This window comes from Macadamia integrifolia, chromosome 6 (assembly GCF_013358625.1).
Source record: "Macadamia integrifolia cultivar HAES 741 chromosome 6, SCU_Mint_v3, whole genome shotgun sequence".
Lineage (NCBI taxonomy): Eukaryota > Viridiplantae > Streptophyta > Magnoliopsida > Proteales > Proteaceae > Macadamia > Macadamia integrifolia.
The window spans coordinates 15,699,725-15,716,863 of NC_056562.1; the positions used below are offsets into that span (position 1 = coordinate 15,699,725).

General features: G+C 38.0%; 2 protein-coding genes and 1 long non-coding RNA gene across 4 annotated transcripts; 2 read left to right on the plus strand and 1 right to left on the minus strand.

Annotated features, from left to right (window-relative positions):
• The first annotated feature begins 926 nt into the window (after nucleotides 1–926).
• On the plus strand, nucleotides 927–7,997 carry LOC122082556. 2 transcript variants are annotated; one of them, XR_006141342.1, is made up of 3 exons: nucleotides 927–2,130; nucleotides 3,454–3,638; nucleotides 7,740–7,997. It is a non-coding gene; the product is annotated as an uncharacterized LOC122082556 (long non-coding RNA). The 2 variants fall into 2 exon arrangements; XR_006141341.1 differs by having other exon boundaries at nucleotides 927–3,638.
• A 152-nt stretch (nucleotides 7,998–8,149) lies between these two features.
• On the minus strand, nucleotides 8,150–9,867 carry LOC122082555 (GDP-fucose transporter 1). Its single transcript, XM_042650205.1, has one exon. The coding sequence runs from the start codon at nucleotides 9,343–9,345 to the stop codon at nucleotides 8,293–8,295; it is 1,053 nt and encodes a 350-aa protein (XP_042506139.1). The 5' UTR covers nucleotides 9,346–9,867; the 3' UTR covers nucleotides 8,150–8,292.
• A 3,128-nt stretch (nucleotides 9,868–12,995) lies between these two features.
• On the plus strand, nucleotides 12,996–13,313 carry LOC122082086 (clumping factor B-like). Its single transcript, XM_042649578.1, has one exon. The coding sequence runs from the start codon at nucleotides 12,996–12,998 to the stop codon at nucleotides 13,311–13,313; it is 318 nt and encodes a 105-aa protein (XP_042505512.1).
• The last annotated feature ends 3,826 nt before the right edge of the window (nucleotides 13,314–17,139 follow it).

Here is a 17,139-nt window from a genome sequence, read left to right on the forward strand (position 1 = left end):
GAGTTGGAAAAAGCCCCATCTGAATCTCCAAAGAATGGAGGAAGTTGGAAAGAAACAGCAGTTTTCCTACCAAGACCTGTGGGTAGGACCGGTGGGCCATTTGGCCCGCCTGTGAGCACCTGCCTGAGAGGGCAGGGCCTTCGGGCACAACCGACGGGCCAGACCGGCGGGCTAACCGGCGGGCCACCCTGCCTGCCAGTCTTAGCAGACCCCCTGGCCCAACTGGTGGGCCAGACCAGTGGGCTGTCTAACCCACCTGTGAGGCCCCGAATGTGATTCTTACGTTCGATTGGATCAAAATCGGACGTGTGGCCTCCTTTTAGGATTCTAAACCTGATCGTGTCATTGGATCGTGTTAATTTTGATTCTAAAATGGTGAAGTACTAACCCCGCTCAATCATGTTAGGTTCACCAAATCCTACGCGTCTCGCATCGGATCTCACCCATACCGTACGGAAATCCTTGTACACTACAGGTAAGTGGGGAGAGGACGTTTGGCCTTATTTCAAGGGATTGTTTGGCATTCATTTACTTGTATCTAGTCTAGTCATGCCATTATGAATATGCTATGTAGATTAGTCATCCTCACATTGTTATGCATGTGGGTTATGTTTACTTTCTGAATGCCAAGTGATGAGATGCTTATGTGATTGAATGTTGACATCATTGTGCATGATGCATTGATAGACTAGATGCCGTAGTCGGCTTGGAAACTAGTGCATTGGTGGCCCGTGGTATGGGATGCGGTGGCACTATGCAATCGTACTATTGTCATATAGGAGCTTGCGGTTTAGGATTTTCACCGTCTCATGCTACGACCCTTCCCAACAGGGGTTAAGGTGTTGGGTTACCATTTGGGGGGAAGCAGTGGTCGCGGTTGTCGGGTCACTGTGGTGGTTAGACATAACACCCGGCGGGTCATTAGGACAGTCGGCAACCCCTGTGGTATATTCAAGAGGGCCAATCGTACTGCTTTTAAATTGCTGGAGTCAGCACCTTTAATTCCTTAATCATAATAAATAATATTTCTAATAAATTATGAACCATTTCAATACAAGAGGGGAAATGACATACCGTTCACCGTCGATGGTGAATTGTTTTCAGCAGAGCTTAATGCAGACATTGATGCCGTCATTTCACGAATGAACAACCTTCTTCTTTTTCTTGGAAGTAGGTTTCTCCCCTTAGTATTTTCTCAATGTACTTCTCTAATGGGTAAGATTAGTACGTTACTGTAAAGGGGGGACCTAGTCTCCTTTAATAACACAATGCCTATCTCCCATTAAGGTAGGCCAATCAATTAAAGAAAAATTCTTTCCTATTTGCAACCAAACTAATCTGGTGGATATCCTTAATAGAATCCAAGATAATTTGCAATCAAATCAAATATTGGGTTTCCATAATATAACTCAATCAATGGTCAATTGGGACAAATAAGGAAATAAATCCTACAACCACAACTTATAAAGATACCTCTCAATACTTTATTTAGCAAATATCTAATTATGCAAATTAAAAGCCATCTATAAACTCAGGGACAGAGAGACTAAAGAAAAGAAATTTGAAAATTTGTCGACAAAACTGAGCCCTAACTATTTACTTTGTGGACCTGATGTCTCCATGTCTATTTACTTTGGTTATGGAGCTTTTATCTATCATGTTGAGGAATCTTGCCCGAGAGAAAAAAAATTCAATTGATGCATCATCTTAAGATTCTTCTTTTGTCCCATCTTATCTTCATTGATGATCTTATGATTTGCATTAAGGCAGATCACCCATCAGTCTCAGCAATCATGGGTACGTTTGAGAACTTTTAAGCCCTCTCAGGACTTCATATTAATTAATAAGGACAAATCCTCCGTCATATTAGGGGGGAGGCTCTCAAGTTGCCCATCATGAGCTTTTACAGTTGATTGGGTTCACTGAAGGTCATCTTCCTATTCGATATCTGGGTATTCTGCTCATCTTTGGCAAGTTGCGAGCAGTGGACCGTTCTCTTATATTTGAGATTGTGAGAAGAAAATTGGAAGGATGGAAGAGTCGAGTTTTATCTCATGTTGAGCATCTTCAACTAATCAACTCCATTCTCCAAGGTTTATCTCTATTGATCAAGTATTTTCAGTCTCCAAGGTTTGTTATTAAGAAATTAGAATCTGTACATGTTTGCTAGATTTCTATAGCCTGATCCAAGCTTGAGTTGAAAAGTTCACTTTATTGTTTGGGATATGCTTTGTAAACCTAGGAGGTGGATTGAGTATCTAACGCATCAATATGAACATTGTAGTTAATTCGAAGAAATTTTGGTGGATAGCCTCAAATGAAGATTGCCTTTGGGTTAAGTGTCATAGACACCTCAAATCTAACTCCTTGTGGGTGGCCAAAATCTTTAACAATTACTCTTGGGTATGGTGTAAAGTTCTAAAATATAGAGAGGGTTGAGTAGTTTATTATTCATCGTATTGATAATTGGAACTCTACGAGGCTTTGGCTTGACCCTTGCACCCAGCTGGGGTCCTCATCAACCGGTTTAGTGATCGTATTAATATGATCCGATTTTATTTAATCCATCCTATTAGATGGCAACTGGGACTCTAGCCCGATCGTATCTATTGATCTCTTGGAAGTGTGGTCTAACCTCCATTATATTCAGCAGTTGGATGCTAGTGAACCGGCGGATAGAGTTATTTGGATGGGCTGCCTCTCAGGGTCTTCTCTTCCTAGTCCTCTTGGAACATTTTTCCACATCAAGGTCTGAAAGTTGTATGGACCGTGCTGTTTGGTTTAAGAAAAATATTCACCTCTTGGCACTGCTTGGTTGGTGCTCTCTCCACAGCCAATCAACATTTTATGAGAACGATCATGGTACCTCCTTAGTGCTGGTTTTGCTGAGCAGGGTTGGAAAGTAAGGGTCACTTATTTTTCCAATGCTCATTCACTACAAAGATGGGGTGACATCTTGATTGATTGTCCAAAATATGCTCCATTCCTCTTCTGTGTTGTCAGAGGCAACTTGGGTAGCAACAACTTTTGGTAGGGACAACATTGGAGATAAATTGATCTTTTGCTCCATCATATATCATAAATGGGCTGAGAGAAATTCCAGGAAATTTCAGAACAAAACTAGGGCCCACCCTCTCATTGTTCAAGATAACAAGGTTGATGTTTTTAACACTTGTAAGGATGTGATCCTCAAAAAGGAAGAATCTACCTCTAATGTGTTCCTTATCCGAAACTGGGGCCCCATGTGCTTTGGAACCAAAATCTAAATACTTTGTTTACTTAGTGTGCCCCTTGGGCTGACTTTGCTATTCTAGGGCTCCTTGATCCCTTGAGGTTGTCTTTGAGATCTATGGTGTTGCGTCTAGTTTTCTTGTATATTCTTCTTCTCCTCTTCCCTTCTTTGCAATAAATTTGATACCCATTTTCTAAACCTTAGCGTTTATGGTTCCACAGCCACAGGATCACTTGCATATTGGAGCAAAACCTATGCAAGTTCACAGAACACGACATTTGAGAGGAAAGGAGAGATCTACTTGGGAGTGCTGCTGCAATTGCAATGGACGAAAGCTTGTCAAAATCGAACTGGAACCATTTATCCAAACAGAACCAAATCCAACCCCAAGGGGGTAGCCGAGTTGGTAAGGGATCTTCGCCTCAGGTAGTATGTGGTTCTAAGTTCAACTCGTCTTTCCTCCTTGGGGCCATTCACACAAGAGTTTTTAGTGCTCTTCACTACTTTCAGTGAAAGCTGAATGGTTCTCATTCAACCCTAGTATGATCCGGTCTATGTGGTTGTGGTGTCAATATGGACCTACGGGACTAGTCAGGTCGAAAGCCTAGATACAAAAAAAAAAAAAAAAAAGAACCAAATCTTTTACACTGAAACTGTAAAATCATTTAATAAATGTTTAGTTTTGGTTTAAAAATTGAGACCGTTTACTAATTAATTCGATTTTGGTTTTAACTATTTAAAATGATTAAAATCGATTAAGTTTTAGTTTATATATTAAATAAATAACATCCTCCCGGATTTTCGACATTCTAGTGGCCTCTCCCCACATTGATGAAATTGTTCACCCATAAAGGACAATTTATCCACCATCCTAGGGTTCACAAAGCCCTATAGGGTTTTAATATGTTCCCAAAATACCCTCCCTAAAGTGCCGCAGTGAATGAATTCTTTCACCAAGTGGTGAGGTTTACCACTCCATCGTAAGGTTCTAAACCCCTATGAACCTTACCAAAATACCCCCGAATACCCACCCCATGCATCTGAAGCCCGCTCGATGCATGGATTCTTATTCACTATGGCCTTAGGAAACTTGATATAGGTTTATATTAAATAATTATTTATGCTTTTTTATCTGAGAGTAGTTTAATATTGAAGATTTGCTCATGATTTTTTATGGTAGGTTTTTGGACACAACATTTTTTTATGAAATCAAAGAACTGTATAACCGTTCAATAAATGGCTCAATTTTGATTTCAGCATACGAAACCATTTAATAAATGATTTATTTTGATTTCTAACTCTAATACCATGAACCGAATTGAACCAAAACTGCACCATTTAACATCCTTAAGTGGAGGGCCCCCCACTCCGGATCTTTTGCTGAAAGGAAAACCACAAAGATTGAGTGACACTAAGGGTGCCAATCTGGTGGTTCGATTGGGTTTCAGTCGGATTAAATTGGTTTTGGTCTATCATAGGACCAGCCCAAGACCAAATCGTTAAGAATGTTTTCAGTTTCAGTTGGTTTCGATATTAGTTTGGTTTCTTATCAATTGTTTGATATCAGTCTGTTCTCGGTTTTTTATCAGGTTTGGTCAGTGCATTCGCTTTGTCTGATTCCATTTTGGTTTCTACTGATTATATAAAGTCCCAAGACCCAACCCAGAACCATATCAGTATTGGTCTGATTGGTTCAATCAGGGCTGAACTGATTATCCTGACCGATTTAGGTTGAACTTTAATACCAGTAAGCAAGACATAGCGAGAGAAAGCACCAGATATTGGAAGTTCTTCAATTGCAACGGTGGTGCCTCTCAAACTATACTATGAAACCCCTCACCTCACAAAGGTTTAGGTTTTGGAAACAGAGAAGTCTGCAATTTTGCTAGTGCCAAAATCAAGCATCTATCTTAACATAAGTCTCTCCTTACTCTCTTTATGCCTCCATTAATTGGATGGAATGGAAGAGAGCATTAGATTGGAATCTATAGAAGTATAAAATTATAGAAAGCTAGATAAGAAGAGATTTCGGACATCAGACAGGTCTCCATCCTTTTTCCTTATCATGTCTCTTAACTTTGTGGGATGAAAGGAGAGAGCATTAGATTGGAGCCTATAGTAGTAGTAAGGTAATAAAATTATCATAAAGTGATTAGGGAGAGATTTCAAGTAGATCTACATAAGAATGGATTAGTATTTTTGAGATAAAGAGAGCAATCTAATCAAAACAGTTAACCAACCAATAATACATGGTCACTAATTTATTAGATTTTTTTAAAATATATAAGAACTCACAATAGGCTGCAGCAACACACAGATACAGATGGGTCAACAACCCATCTCAGGGCCCCATAATCCTGTTTGCTATCCAGTTTAAATATGTGCAGCCTAAACCAAAATCTAGTGAGCAATAGGCAGAATTTGTTTTATGACAACCCAAGGGCTCAATTGAAATTCACATACCACATAAAGGTCTGAAGTTGTCACAATTTTCAGAATTTTTGGGACTTTTTACAGTTCCCAACAAAATATCACGAGTTCCCCCTTCCCCTCCAACTTTTTAAGACAAAAAGGCCACAAAACTAGGTTGACTAAGGTTGTTTCTCGATTCAGCGAATATGATGTCTACATCATTACGTAGTCACATTAAATTCCGCTTCAATCTTTCTCTACATGTTAGAATGCTGTGAAAATTATGCGGAAATCATCAAACAAGTATGCACACTTGATCAAAATAGTAAATGATTTTTAAATAGGTAGAGAATATGGTAAAAGATATTCTTTGGTACTAATTCTAATGTAAAGTTCTTCAGTAAATGTGCTTAAAGTGTGATATGTATTTTTGAGCTGCGGAATTATGAATGAGTGAAATATTTTTCTACCTGTTAAATATACAGGCATCCTAGCAAAGAGACAACTTACATGACAAATAAATGCACAAATGTGTTTAACAATATATATCAAGTGTGGCCCAAGGTATGGACATACAAGCCTGTAGACTAACAACACTCATCTAGCAATAGTTTGATGAATGCCAAAATTTCTAACAGAAGTATGTTGGGAATCTACTAATAAGATCAGCTGACCAAACAGACACTAGTACTAATTTTATCTGATCATCCAATACCTGCTCTAGAAATAAAACCAATAATGAACTTCCAATTTCCTGGGAAAGAAAGTAGCAGAATAAGAATGATTAGAAGCATCAGTCTGAATCAGATCTTTATGGATCCATGAGAAAATTATGAACCAATGTAATTCCTTAAAAAAATTGAGGGAGGGGGGTGGACCGGAGGACTAAGAATTTCTTCCTGTTCTTGATCTAGAGGTGTCAGGTAAGACATAGGTCCATCACTACAGCAGAGTGCCATCCCCCTCTGAGATCACATATCTCATCTCAATCTCAAAAGAGATGGTTAAAATGTACAACTTCGAATTTCTCATGATAGCCACTCAACTTAAAATGTCCACATTTGTTTTTCTCCACCATAGCCAGGGTAGATATTTACTTGCCAAGAAAAAATCAGTTGCTTTAACAACCACATTTTTGTGAGCTAACTGCAAAAGATAGAACATCCCCAACCAACCTTGCCTAGACCATGAGAACATTATTGCATCCACGAAAGCTGGCAAAGCTCATCCGCCATGAATAATATCACAAGACTAACTTTCAAGACCCTTCCATTATTCTTTGTTGCGATCTGTGAGTCTGACATGATATGTTTCACTAGTCAATTTAGATAGATCCAGAAAACTCTAGTGGAACTGGTAATTTGTAATGAAGCAACATAACAATACTCACCTAGGACCATCCAGAGTTCTTCCCCATTTGATGAGATGCAATGAAGTTTCTTATCACCAAGCAATAGTTTTTAGTTGTTGATGTTCAATAACACCATTATTAACTAAGAAAAATGCCTACCTCCCCACTTGATGCATTTTTCAAAAATAATTAATTCCAGATTGATAATGACATCATCAATGATATATTTCTAAGTTACATCTCTCCAATAGTAGTAATCATTCAATCAACTAAAAGGTTGAAGTTCAATAAAGTGCTCTATTAAGAAAAAATTTATAAAGGCATCCTTATCAAGAAGCAAACAAACAGAAGTTGAAGGACATCTTATTTTTGTTATTCAATGGCTGTGTTTGTTTATCCGTAAAATATTTTATGGTAAGTATATTATAGGGGTCATTACTTAGAACAATGGTAAAAGACAACTCCACCATTGCCCCCACCCCCAACTCCATGGATCCACCTACACCACTACCCTCCCCCCTCCCCTCTGCAAGTCTCTCCCCACTCCCTCTACATCACCAATATAAAAGGAAACTGACGCAAGGATGTGCACCACTCTCTCACCCCCCCCCTTTTTTTTCTTCTCCATTGCCACTAACCATGATCAGCTGCATTACCTGTGCCACCTCCATGTCTACATTTGCTTTAAAATCAATCACATATAATGCTTCACAGTGGTAAATCTATCTGTGTGATGCATTGCAGGAACCATAGGGCCATCAACAAAGCATGTCATAGCCTTGAAGGACTCATGGTGAACATCAAGACCTGTGGAAATACCCTGTGGCATTGCAGGAAGCGAGGGCTAGCTGTAAATTCATGAATCTCTGCAGGTTGCCAGAGATATACTGCTGTATGATTCAGTCTGTCCTCCTCACCCCCCGCAACTCCCCAATACTCACTCCCTCCCCTCTCCCTGTAAACTAAAATGATTACCATCAAAGAGAAGCTAGAAGCCTAGAAGTAGTGTGTCAATCACCCCCAGAAGGAAGGATATAGAAATTACTAGTCAAGATCCATATGCCTATATATCAATGAATCCAACCATAAAGTACCAAATCATTATCATTTACCACCCCATAAATAGCCAAATAAACATGAAAAGCAAGAAACCCTTGAAACACAAAGCAAGGTGGGGATATTTCCATAAAGAACATATAACCAAGGTCTATAGCATCTAATGCTATGCTTACAGCTTTAGACACTCTAAATTACCCTCATCAGCAATCAGAAAAAGAAATGAACTCCTTTCTATAGCTCATACAACAGAAACTTTACCAGATCTGCCCTTTCCTTCACCATCATCTCCAGAATCATTGCCATCATCCTCACTACCCATCAGCTTAGATGCAGAGGAATCATGCTGCACTGGAGGGCTGCCACCTCCAGTAACAGACTGCTGATAAAGAACTCCCCCAACAATAGTGAAAATCAAGCAAAGCAAGCCAAACGGATTCGCATGCTTATCCCAAATCAAGACATTGATCACAACCGTTAGAAACTTGTTAACCACGCCTGTAACTGTAAATGCTGTGGCTGAGACTGCCTTTCTCGCTGCAAATCCGAAGAAACTGATGAGCAAGCCAAAAATGCATGATATTGAAACCGCGGAAAATGCTGCTGGTTCAATCCAATTGCCAGAATTTGATCCCACAGCAGAGAACACATCAACATACTCTCCCGTCAAAACCCAAAACAGAGGTGCCATCATCAAAGACAACAGATTGTTGTAAAATACGAAACCCCAAGTGTTCAACCCAAGATTTGTGACCATGTGTTTGATATAAACCATCTCGGTAGTAATAGTAATCAAATACGCAAATGCCCAGGAGTAAGCAGTGAGTGTGAAAGCCGAATCTGTTGCCACATACCCAACAGCACCACCTAATATGATCACCAGAGACAGAAAGGTGAGCTTCGATGGACATGGTTGTTTCCGAAATGCCGTGTCCGCTACAGCCACCAAAAGAGGCGTAAGGGATCTGAAAACAATGAACGTATCCACATTGGCGTGACGGAGTAGATTCGTGTTGGTGAAGATCGCGAGATAGAAAACAATCGCCGCGGGCAGAAATTTCTTTGCAGTGTCCAATGTGAAGGGGTCATGGTACAGAAACCCTATTTTCCCAAGCACCCAAACCCCAAGAACTGAAGTCAAGTACTGCAAAGCAGTTAGTAGACCAGGGAAGTTGAATTTGGTAATGGCGTACTTGTTAATAACCGCAAGTAAGCTAGAACAGAGAGCGTATCCGACAACAAGACTGCTTGTTGTGTAGTATTGCTTTGAAGCATCAAATTTAGCGGAAACCATTGTTGCAGATTCAAAATGAAAGAAACCCAGAAATCTTACCGAATCACAGTAGCTGATTCCAGAGAGAAATCCGGGAATTGCTTTTGGAGATCAAAAGGGGCTCGATCTGCTATGTTTGACGGAAATGATGTAGAAGAAAATCGCAAAATTTAGCAGGTATAATCCATAGTTCCGAGGAAGAAACCCACATTACCGACACAGATGAATTTAGGCACAACAGCATCAACAAATCTTAGAACCCGGCAATATTTTAGTGAGCAGTGAACGATATCATCACCGACACCCAACCCAAGAAAGACAAGATTAAGATTTGAAACGAACAGAGATAAACCCTAAATCTCGAGGTGGAAATTGAAGTGTGCGACCTGACAGGGGCGAGGCTGACAGATCTTCAAAGACTTCAATGACCGTGAAGAGGGAAGAACGTCTTCCTTGACTTTGTGGGCTGATAGACTGGGGCGAGTCAGGATCACCCTTCCGTACGTGGAGACCAGTCACTTTTGCTCTTTGCATTCACGCCTGTTTTTTCTTTCACAAATACCCTTCTAATACTTTCCACGGCAGCAATTGGAGATTTGGAGGGGTCATTTTTTCAAAAAAAAAAAAAATAATAATAATAAATAAATAAAATTAGAGGAGTCATTTATGAAAGAAAAATCTTAGGCACTGTTTGACAACGTTTCGTTTCTTTATTTTCTGTGTTTTCTTATTTCTAGAAACGAAGAGCCTAAAAAGTATTTGATAAAGTTGTTCTGTTTTACCTGTTTCTAAAAACATAAATCAAAATTTATGTCTATTTACAATTCTAGAAATGACTTTGACAAAACAAGTCCGAGGTAACCGAATCCTCTCTCTCTTTTGGGCATCCGATGCTACTATTGGAGTTTTTAGTGGCATTATGTCTTGTAAAAAATGTTTCAAAAAACAGGTTTATCAAACATCAAAAAATCCGTTTTTGTTTCCGAAATTTTGAAAAGTCGTTTCCTATTTCTAGACACAAAAACAATAGAAACATTATCAAATGGTGCCTTAGAGTCATCAAACGATGAAATAAAAAAGTTTTAATTTATAAATAATAATAATAATAATAATAATAATAATAAAATGGTTATCAAATTTTTATTTTTTTTAATGTTTTCTAGATATATATATATATATTGGTGGAAAGATAATTTTTTTTCAATGAATATAAAATCTATTATTTCACATAAAATCTATGGAGGACAATTCATCCATCATCCTACGGATCACAAACCCCTATATCTTTTATTTAATGTTTGTTGGATTGTGTTTCATACTCTTGTCCTCGGTTGAATTGTTGATGAAGAAGTCTTAAAGAACCATCCTATACGCTATAGAGACAATACACTCCCTAAATATAAGAAAGAGAAGATATCATTATGGTTTACGAGGAATAACATGACATAGAAAATGATGCATTCAATGCCCATGTAACACTTTGTTTTTACTAATGAAAAGTCGAATGGTCTTGCATTAAATTTTGATTTATTAATAGATAGAAAGTATGCTAACTTGCTGTGTAGAAATACACCAACGAGCAAGCCAATGGGAGAACTTATAGAAGCATCTTCAATGCATGGTGGGTGGGGGAAGCATGGTCTTTCCACACCCTGCTATGTCTATGTGTTTCTTGTGCCAACAGGTTAGCATTCTTCTTAGTAATATTATATAGGGATTTTTTTTAGGAAATTATCCAGTACCACCCTAAATTTGAAAATAACTTGGCATAACCCCTAAAAATGAAAATAATGTCTAGTAGACCCCTCATTTTTTCAAAATTCTATCTAAAAACCCATTCCGTTAGGTTTAGGGCGTTAAGTGATGATGTCATTAGGCATTTTTTTGCTAAATGTCCAATCTACCCTTATGGGTATGTTAAGTTCCTATAACACCCTTCATCCCCAATTAGTAAAGCGGAGATTGGAGTATGACAATCCCTAAATTGAAAACCACTGCTCTGATGAATATAACCTCTAGTCGCCTATGCTGCTCTGTTCCGTTCACCTGCGAAGACTACACGAAGAGGAAAACCTCCATACGATGAAGCTAAGCACCTAGTGAAAGCATTAACCTCTGCTCGGACTTCTTCTACTCCGTTCACCTACGAAGACTACACGAAGAAGGACAAAAGGAAAGTGGAAGTTTCTCAGTATGACGGCAATGAAGCTTCTGCACGAAGACGACGAAGCTTTTACTCTATTTACCTGCGAGGTGAAAGCCCTAAACTCTATGTGTTTGCATTTTGGGATTTTTTTTCTCTAAAATCCCTCTATTTATTGTCTCTGTCTCTGTGTTTGGCTTCTGCTAGGGTTTGGGTAACTGAAGAATTACATCACATCTTCTGTCTTTAGGGTTTGGGTAACTGAAATTTATTGAATGTATGTCTCTATTGAAATCTATCGAATGAAGAAGCATCAATACTTGTTGTGATGGAAAATTCTTAATGCTTGTTGTATGCATTGAATGTATGCATTGTACAAACATATTGAAATCCCTTTTTACTTCTTTTTTTTGGGGGGGGGGGGGGGAATCAAACAATGCTTGATGTTCTTGTTGGTATTTCACTATTGTTTCTCTGTTGAATGGTATTTCACTTCACTACTGTTTCTCTGTTGAATGGTATTTCACTTCACTAGTCATTCTTTATTGAATGGTACTTCACAATCACTGATGCTTCATGTGACTGTGAAGGCTCAATGATTGTGTGAAGTGATTGTGAAAGTTTTTTGTGGTGCAATTTTTTTTCTTTGAAATAATGCTCTTCTTATAATGTTGTGACTGTGAAATCTTCATCATAATGCTCTTATAATGTTGTGACTGTGAAATCTTACCTGTAGTTTCTCATATAACTTATGTAATGTACAATGCATGTTCAACTTTTTATTATATCTTGGTTTTTCAAATTCCCATTTCTTTGAATAGGTTTGTGATCAGATTCTCAATTTTGACTGTGGTTCTGAAATTTGTGAGCAATGAAGAAAAGATATCTAAGCCACTACACTTACTATGGGAGGCATGCAGAGCTATTAGTAGATTCAGACTTCTATTCTCACTTGGAAATAGTGTCAGATGTGTATAATACTGTTATCAGAGAGTTTACCCATATAGGTCATACTGTAAGTTTCAAGTTGAAGTGTATATTGTCAAATCTAGATGAAATAGATGTGGGTGATGACAAGACTGTTATTACTATATTTTCTTTACATGATGATGTGGATGTGATCAAGGTATGTGTATATGCTCTGCATGTAAGCAAGTACAGTACTTCAGAGTATACCATTAATAGCTACTCTGGTCGAGTAATAAAGAGAGAAAATATCCAAACAAGAACCAATGTGACCCCAATTCCAAGTGCTAATACCAGTAGGCCTGTGAAGCATACTGTTAGGAGAGGTGGTGCTATTGGTAAGGCTTCTTCAAGCGCTACTAGTATTGGAAGGGATAATGTAAGCATTGAAAATATGAGTGCTACCAGAGTTGATGCAAAAGCCATTGATGGAGAAAATATGAAAAGTGTTAGCAAGTCCAATATCTTAACTGGTGGAAGTGATAGTACATCTGGTGTTGCTAGAGCTAAGAGTAACACTACTGTTTTTGTTAACGGTAAAGGGAAAGAAGTTAATTAGCAAATGCAAGTTGGTCATGTAAATTCTAATGAAGATGAAGATAGTGATTATGAAGTTAATGATGACAGTGACAGTGAGTCTAATGATGATGACAATTGTGATTCAGCATATGGTGATGATGATGAGTTCAATATGAGATATAGTGATGCAAATGGTAACCCAGATGTTGACAGTGATATGGATTTCAACTCTGATGAGTATCATGAAGGGTATGACAAAGATTATGATAATGATACAGATATAAGGGTTGAGTTTGCTCTAAACTCTGTGTTTTATGATGTGTATCACTTTAAAGCTGCCCTTCAGACTTGTGCTATATAGGAGGGCATTGATATTTTTAGGACAAAAAATGAAAAGACCAGGATAACTGCTTTATGTAATGGGGATGGTTGCAACTGGAGGGTACATGCATCTGTTATGAAGGATAAATTCACCTTTAAGATCAAGACATTAGGTCCACCACACACTTGTAGTAGTGGAACTACAAAAAGAAATAAGAATGTAATTTATAGGTTGATAGCAAGAAAACTTGCACCAATGCTGAAATCAGAGCTAGATATAGTCAATTTTACACACACAATATGATTTTGAAGCAAATCCTACACAATATTATAAAGCACGCAAACTGGCAAGAGGAAAGAGTGAAGAGAGCTTTGTCACTGCATATGCCCAATTGCCTGGATATGGTCATTTGTTGAGGTTTAATCTTGGTACCTATTTCAAGCTACAACCATATGAGAGACATAATTTAACCAAACCTTTGCAATTTAAGAGACTTTTTATGTACATCCAAGCTTGCAAAAATGGATTTTTGAATGGTTATAGACTTTTTATAGGTCTAGATGGATGTCATCTTAAAGGTAGGTTTGGTGGAGTCGTCTTGGCTGTAATTTCAGTGGATGGTAACAATAGACTATATCCTATTGCATTTGGGGTAGTTGAAGTGGAAAACAAATAAAGTTGGTCATTTTCCCTGTATTGCCTAGAAGAAGCACTTGGGGTGGAGAACTTTGACATAGGTCTCACATTCATGTCAGATAAGCAGAAGGTAATAGAATTGTTTTAGAAATCTATATTTATAAGCCATACATATAAATTTGGAGGAGAGTTAAGTATCCAAGAAGAAGGATGAGTTAAGTATTTGGAGGAGATCCGGAGGGCTGATGATGCTAACCTTTTAAGGGGCACTTGGAACTTTGCTGGAGATGACCGGAGCTACGGAAGATGCTTGGCAAGTTTGATGAGCTTCTCATAACTTTGGTGAGCTTTGGTGAACTTGATCTTAGTGGCTCTGATACCAAGAAAGAACTGTCTGGAGAGCTCAACTGCCTAAAACTCAAGTTGCCTTGGAAGAGAAGGGGGTGCTCCTTTTATAGATGAAGGAGGCTCATTACATTTGGATTTAAATTCCATTTGAATTTAGATTACAATTGAATTTTAATTACATTTTGATACTGTACCAAATTGGGTACAATTACATTTTGATACTGTACCAAATTAGGTACTGTTGGACACTTAGAATTCTTGAAATTTTGGGAACTGTAGACGTCGAATGATACATTTATCATAAATGTCATTTGAGGGGAACTATTGGCGCCGAAAGTTGATGTTGAAAGAAACTTTGGATTCTTCAAAGATCGTACCACGGCTTTCCATATGTCAAAGCATTGTTTTCCGTATTGGATTGATCTAGAGAGGTATACCAAATTTAACTGAGCTTGGTATTGGCCTGACTATCCTTTAACCTAGGATAGTAACAATGCCACCTTTCCTCATAGAGATTGTCCGTGGTTAATTGACTAGATGAGTTAACGACCTCATCAGTCGGTCAGTTTTAAACCGGTTAATTGACTAGATGAGTTAACGACCTCATCAGTTGGCTAGTTTTAAACCGTCGTGGCAAACGCTAAGGACGAAATTATTTTTTTGGTCAAATCTTTTGAGGTGGTTCATTGGGATCTTCGAACCACAGTTTTGAATTTGTTAGAAGAAGAAGCCTTAGAGCTAGGGGGTTCATCATCAGAGGGAGCCATTTGTTGAGAGTGATAGTGGGCTACCATAGAGCCTTTGATGGAGCTGAGGTTGTAAGCACCATCGTTAGATTCATCATCGGAGTCGGAGCCGAGTTCAGCAAGGCGGGCTAAAAGAGCTTCTTTTTCACTTTTGATACTTGATTTTGATGAGGCCGGAAGGGCTGGAATGGTTTGTGAGACTTATGGTAAGCTGATTTGAAAAAATTTTGAGAGGATTTGTGTTTATGTTTAGACGGTGGTTTTAGAGGAGCAAAGCTAAATTGTTTGCAAAAACCTCCTAATTCTTGCTTATAAAATTTATTTTCTTTATTAATTTGTTTTCGTAATCTAATATCAGTGCATAAGGCTAGACTTTGTTCATGAATTAGATTAATTATTTGACTATAGGTCATTTGATTATAGGGAATAATCCCATCATTTTCTTTGCAAAGGCATTATTTGAATTTTTTGGAGAAGAGGGTTAGGAGACTAGTGAGGAACTTTTCTTTCCAACATTGAAATCGTGTAATTTTTTACATCTAAGATTTGAAAGTTGTTCAGCAATACGGTCTTTAAGCCTAGAAGGAATACTAAGAAAGTAATTTGCAATGCTAAAAATAAGGGTATTAACAGCATCCTCAATTGGAATTCCTTTGTCATCAAGAAGGGGTGTACCGTCAGGGATAGTTTGGATGGCAGTCAGGATCTCAGTTTTTTTATCTTCAGTGAAAACATAATCCCACCAACCTTTGAGCTAACCGGTAAAATCAGAAATGAGTAAAGTAGCAATAGTACTGTCTGCCATATTTTTGATATGGTGAGCATTGCTAACCATAGTCATTTCCTAGAATTTGTTTATAAGGTTATATTCGGAAAGACCATCTATGTTCCATTCATAGATGATCCCACTTTGGTAAGATGCCTGAGGAGCAGTTCCTCTAGCTTCAATTTGGAGGTCAGGGAAGATAGGGTGTTAGTGTGAACTTTGACCAATTTGATTAATATGGGGTACCTCAGAATCGGAGCTGGATGAGGAACTCGAAGAGTATTTTTTAAGAGCACAAACCCGATGATTAGCAGATTCGGTAGTTGATTGATCTTGAGTTGGTGTGTTGGGAGTTGTCAAGGTTGCGAGACGATGGTTAATTTGATCAAGTATAAATGATTTATTAAGTTGACCTCGTTGTTTTTGTGGTATGATGTAAGGTTTGAAAGGAGGGATTGAAGGAGGAAGAGGGGTTGTTGGTAATGAAGTCATAAGTCTTGATTAGACAAGACATTCAACTCGGGAGAGTTGGTCGCCTAACGTTTGAAGACTTAAATTTGTAAAATTTGATTGCTCAATTAATTTTTGATTTGGGTTGTTTTGGTCAGCTGCTTTGAAGGGAGAAGCAGTAATTTCCGTATTTTAAAAAATATGTTTGATGCTATCAAGCGGAGGATGGATAGCAGAGGTTGAAGGACCGATACTAAGGGTCCAAGATTTATGGGAAGCAGTTTGGGTGGAGATTTGATTATGCCAAGGGTAGTCTATGTTATTATCCTGGGCATATATATCAAAATAAATAAAGAAAAAAATATTTATCTTGAGTTTTGTCATAAAGTCATACCAATTTGTACGAATTTGAGCCTGTTGGTCTTGATCAAATGTTGAGAGAAACCAAATTCGTTTTTGAGTATTTTTTGGAGATTCAAAATATGTTCTAAGTAAACATATGAATGGATTTGGGGGCACAATCTTTGTAGCTAAGACCAATAATACAAGAATCACAAGCATAGGCTTGGAAATTGTTATTATCGGTGGAGCTGGAAACCAAATGATCAGAAGCTTGAACTTGGTTTAGCTTGGGATTTTTGTGGTTATAATTTTGTTCATCAGAAGATGAAGAAGAAGTTGTTTCTTGAAAAAGGGCAAGAATTTGGGTTTTATCTATATCAGAAATTTGTAAGGAATATATATATATATATATATTCAACAAGAGAGTATTAAGTGTATATAATCTGTTTTGTAGGGGCTTGCAGATGCAATTTCTTAGATTTTTCCTTATGCTCATCATAGAAATTGTTGTAGACATTTACACAACAATTTCAAGTGCACATACCCATGGTTATTGTTGAAGACTCAATTTTGGAAA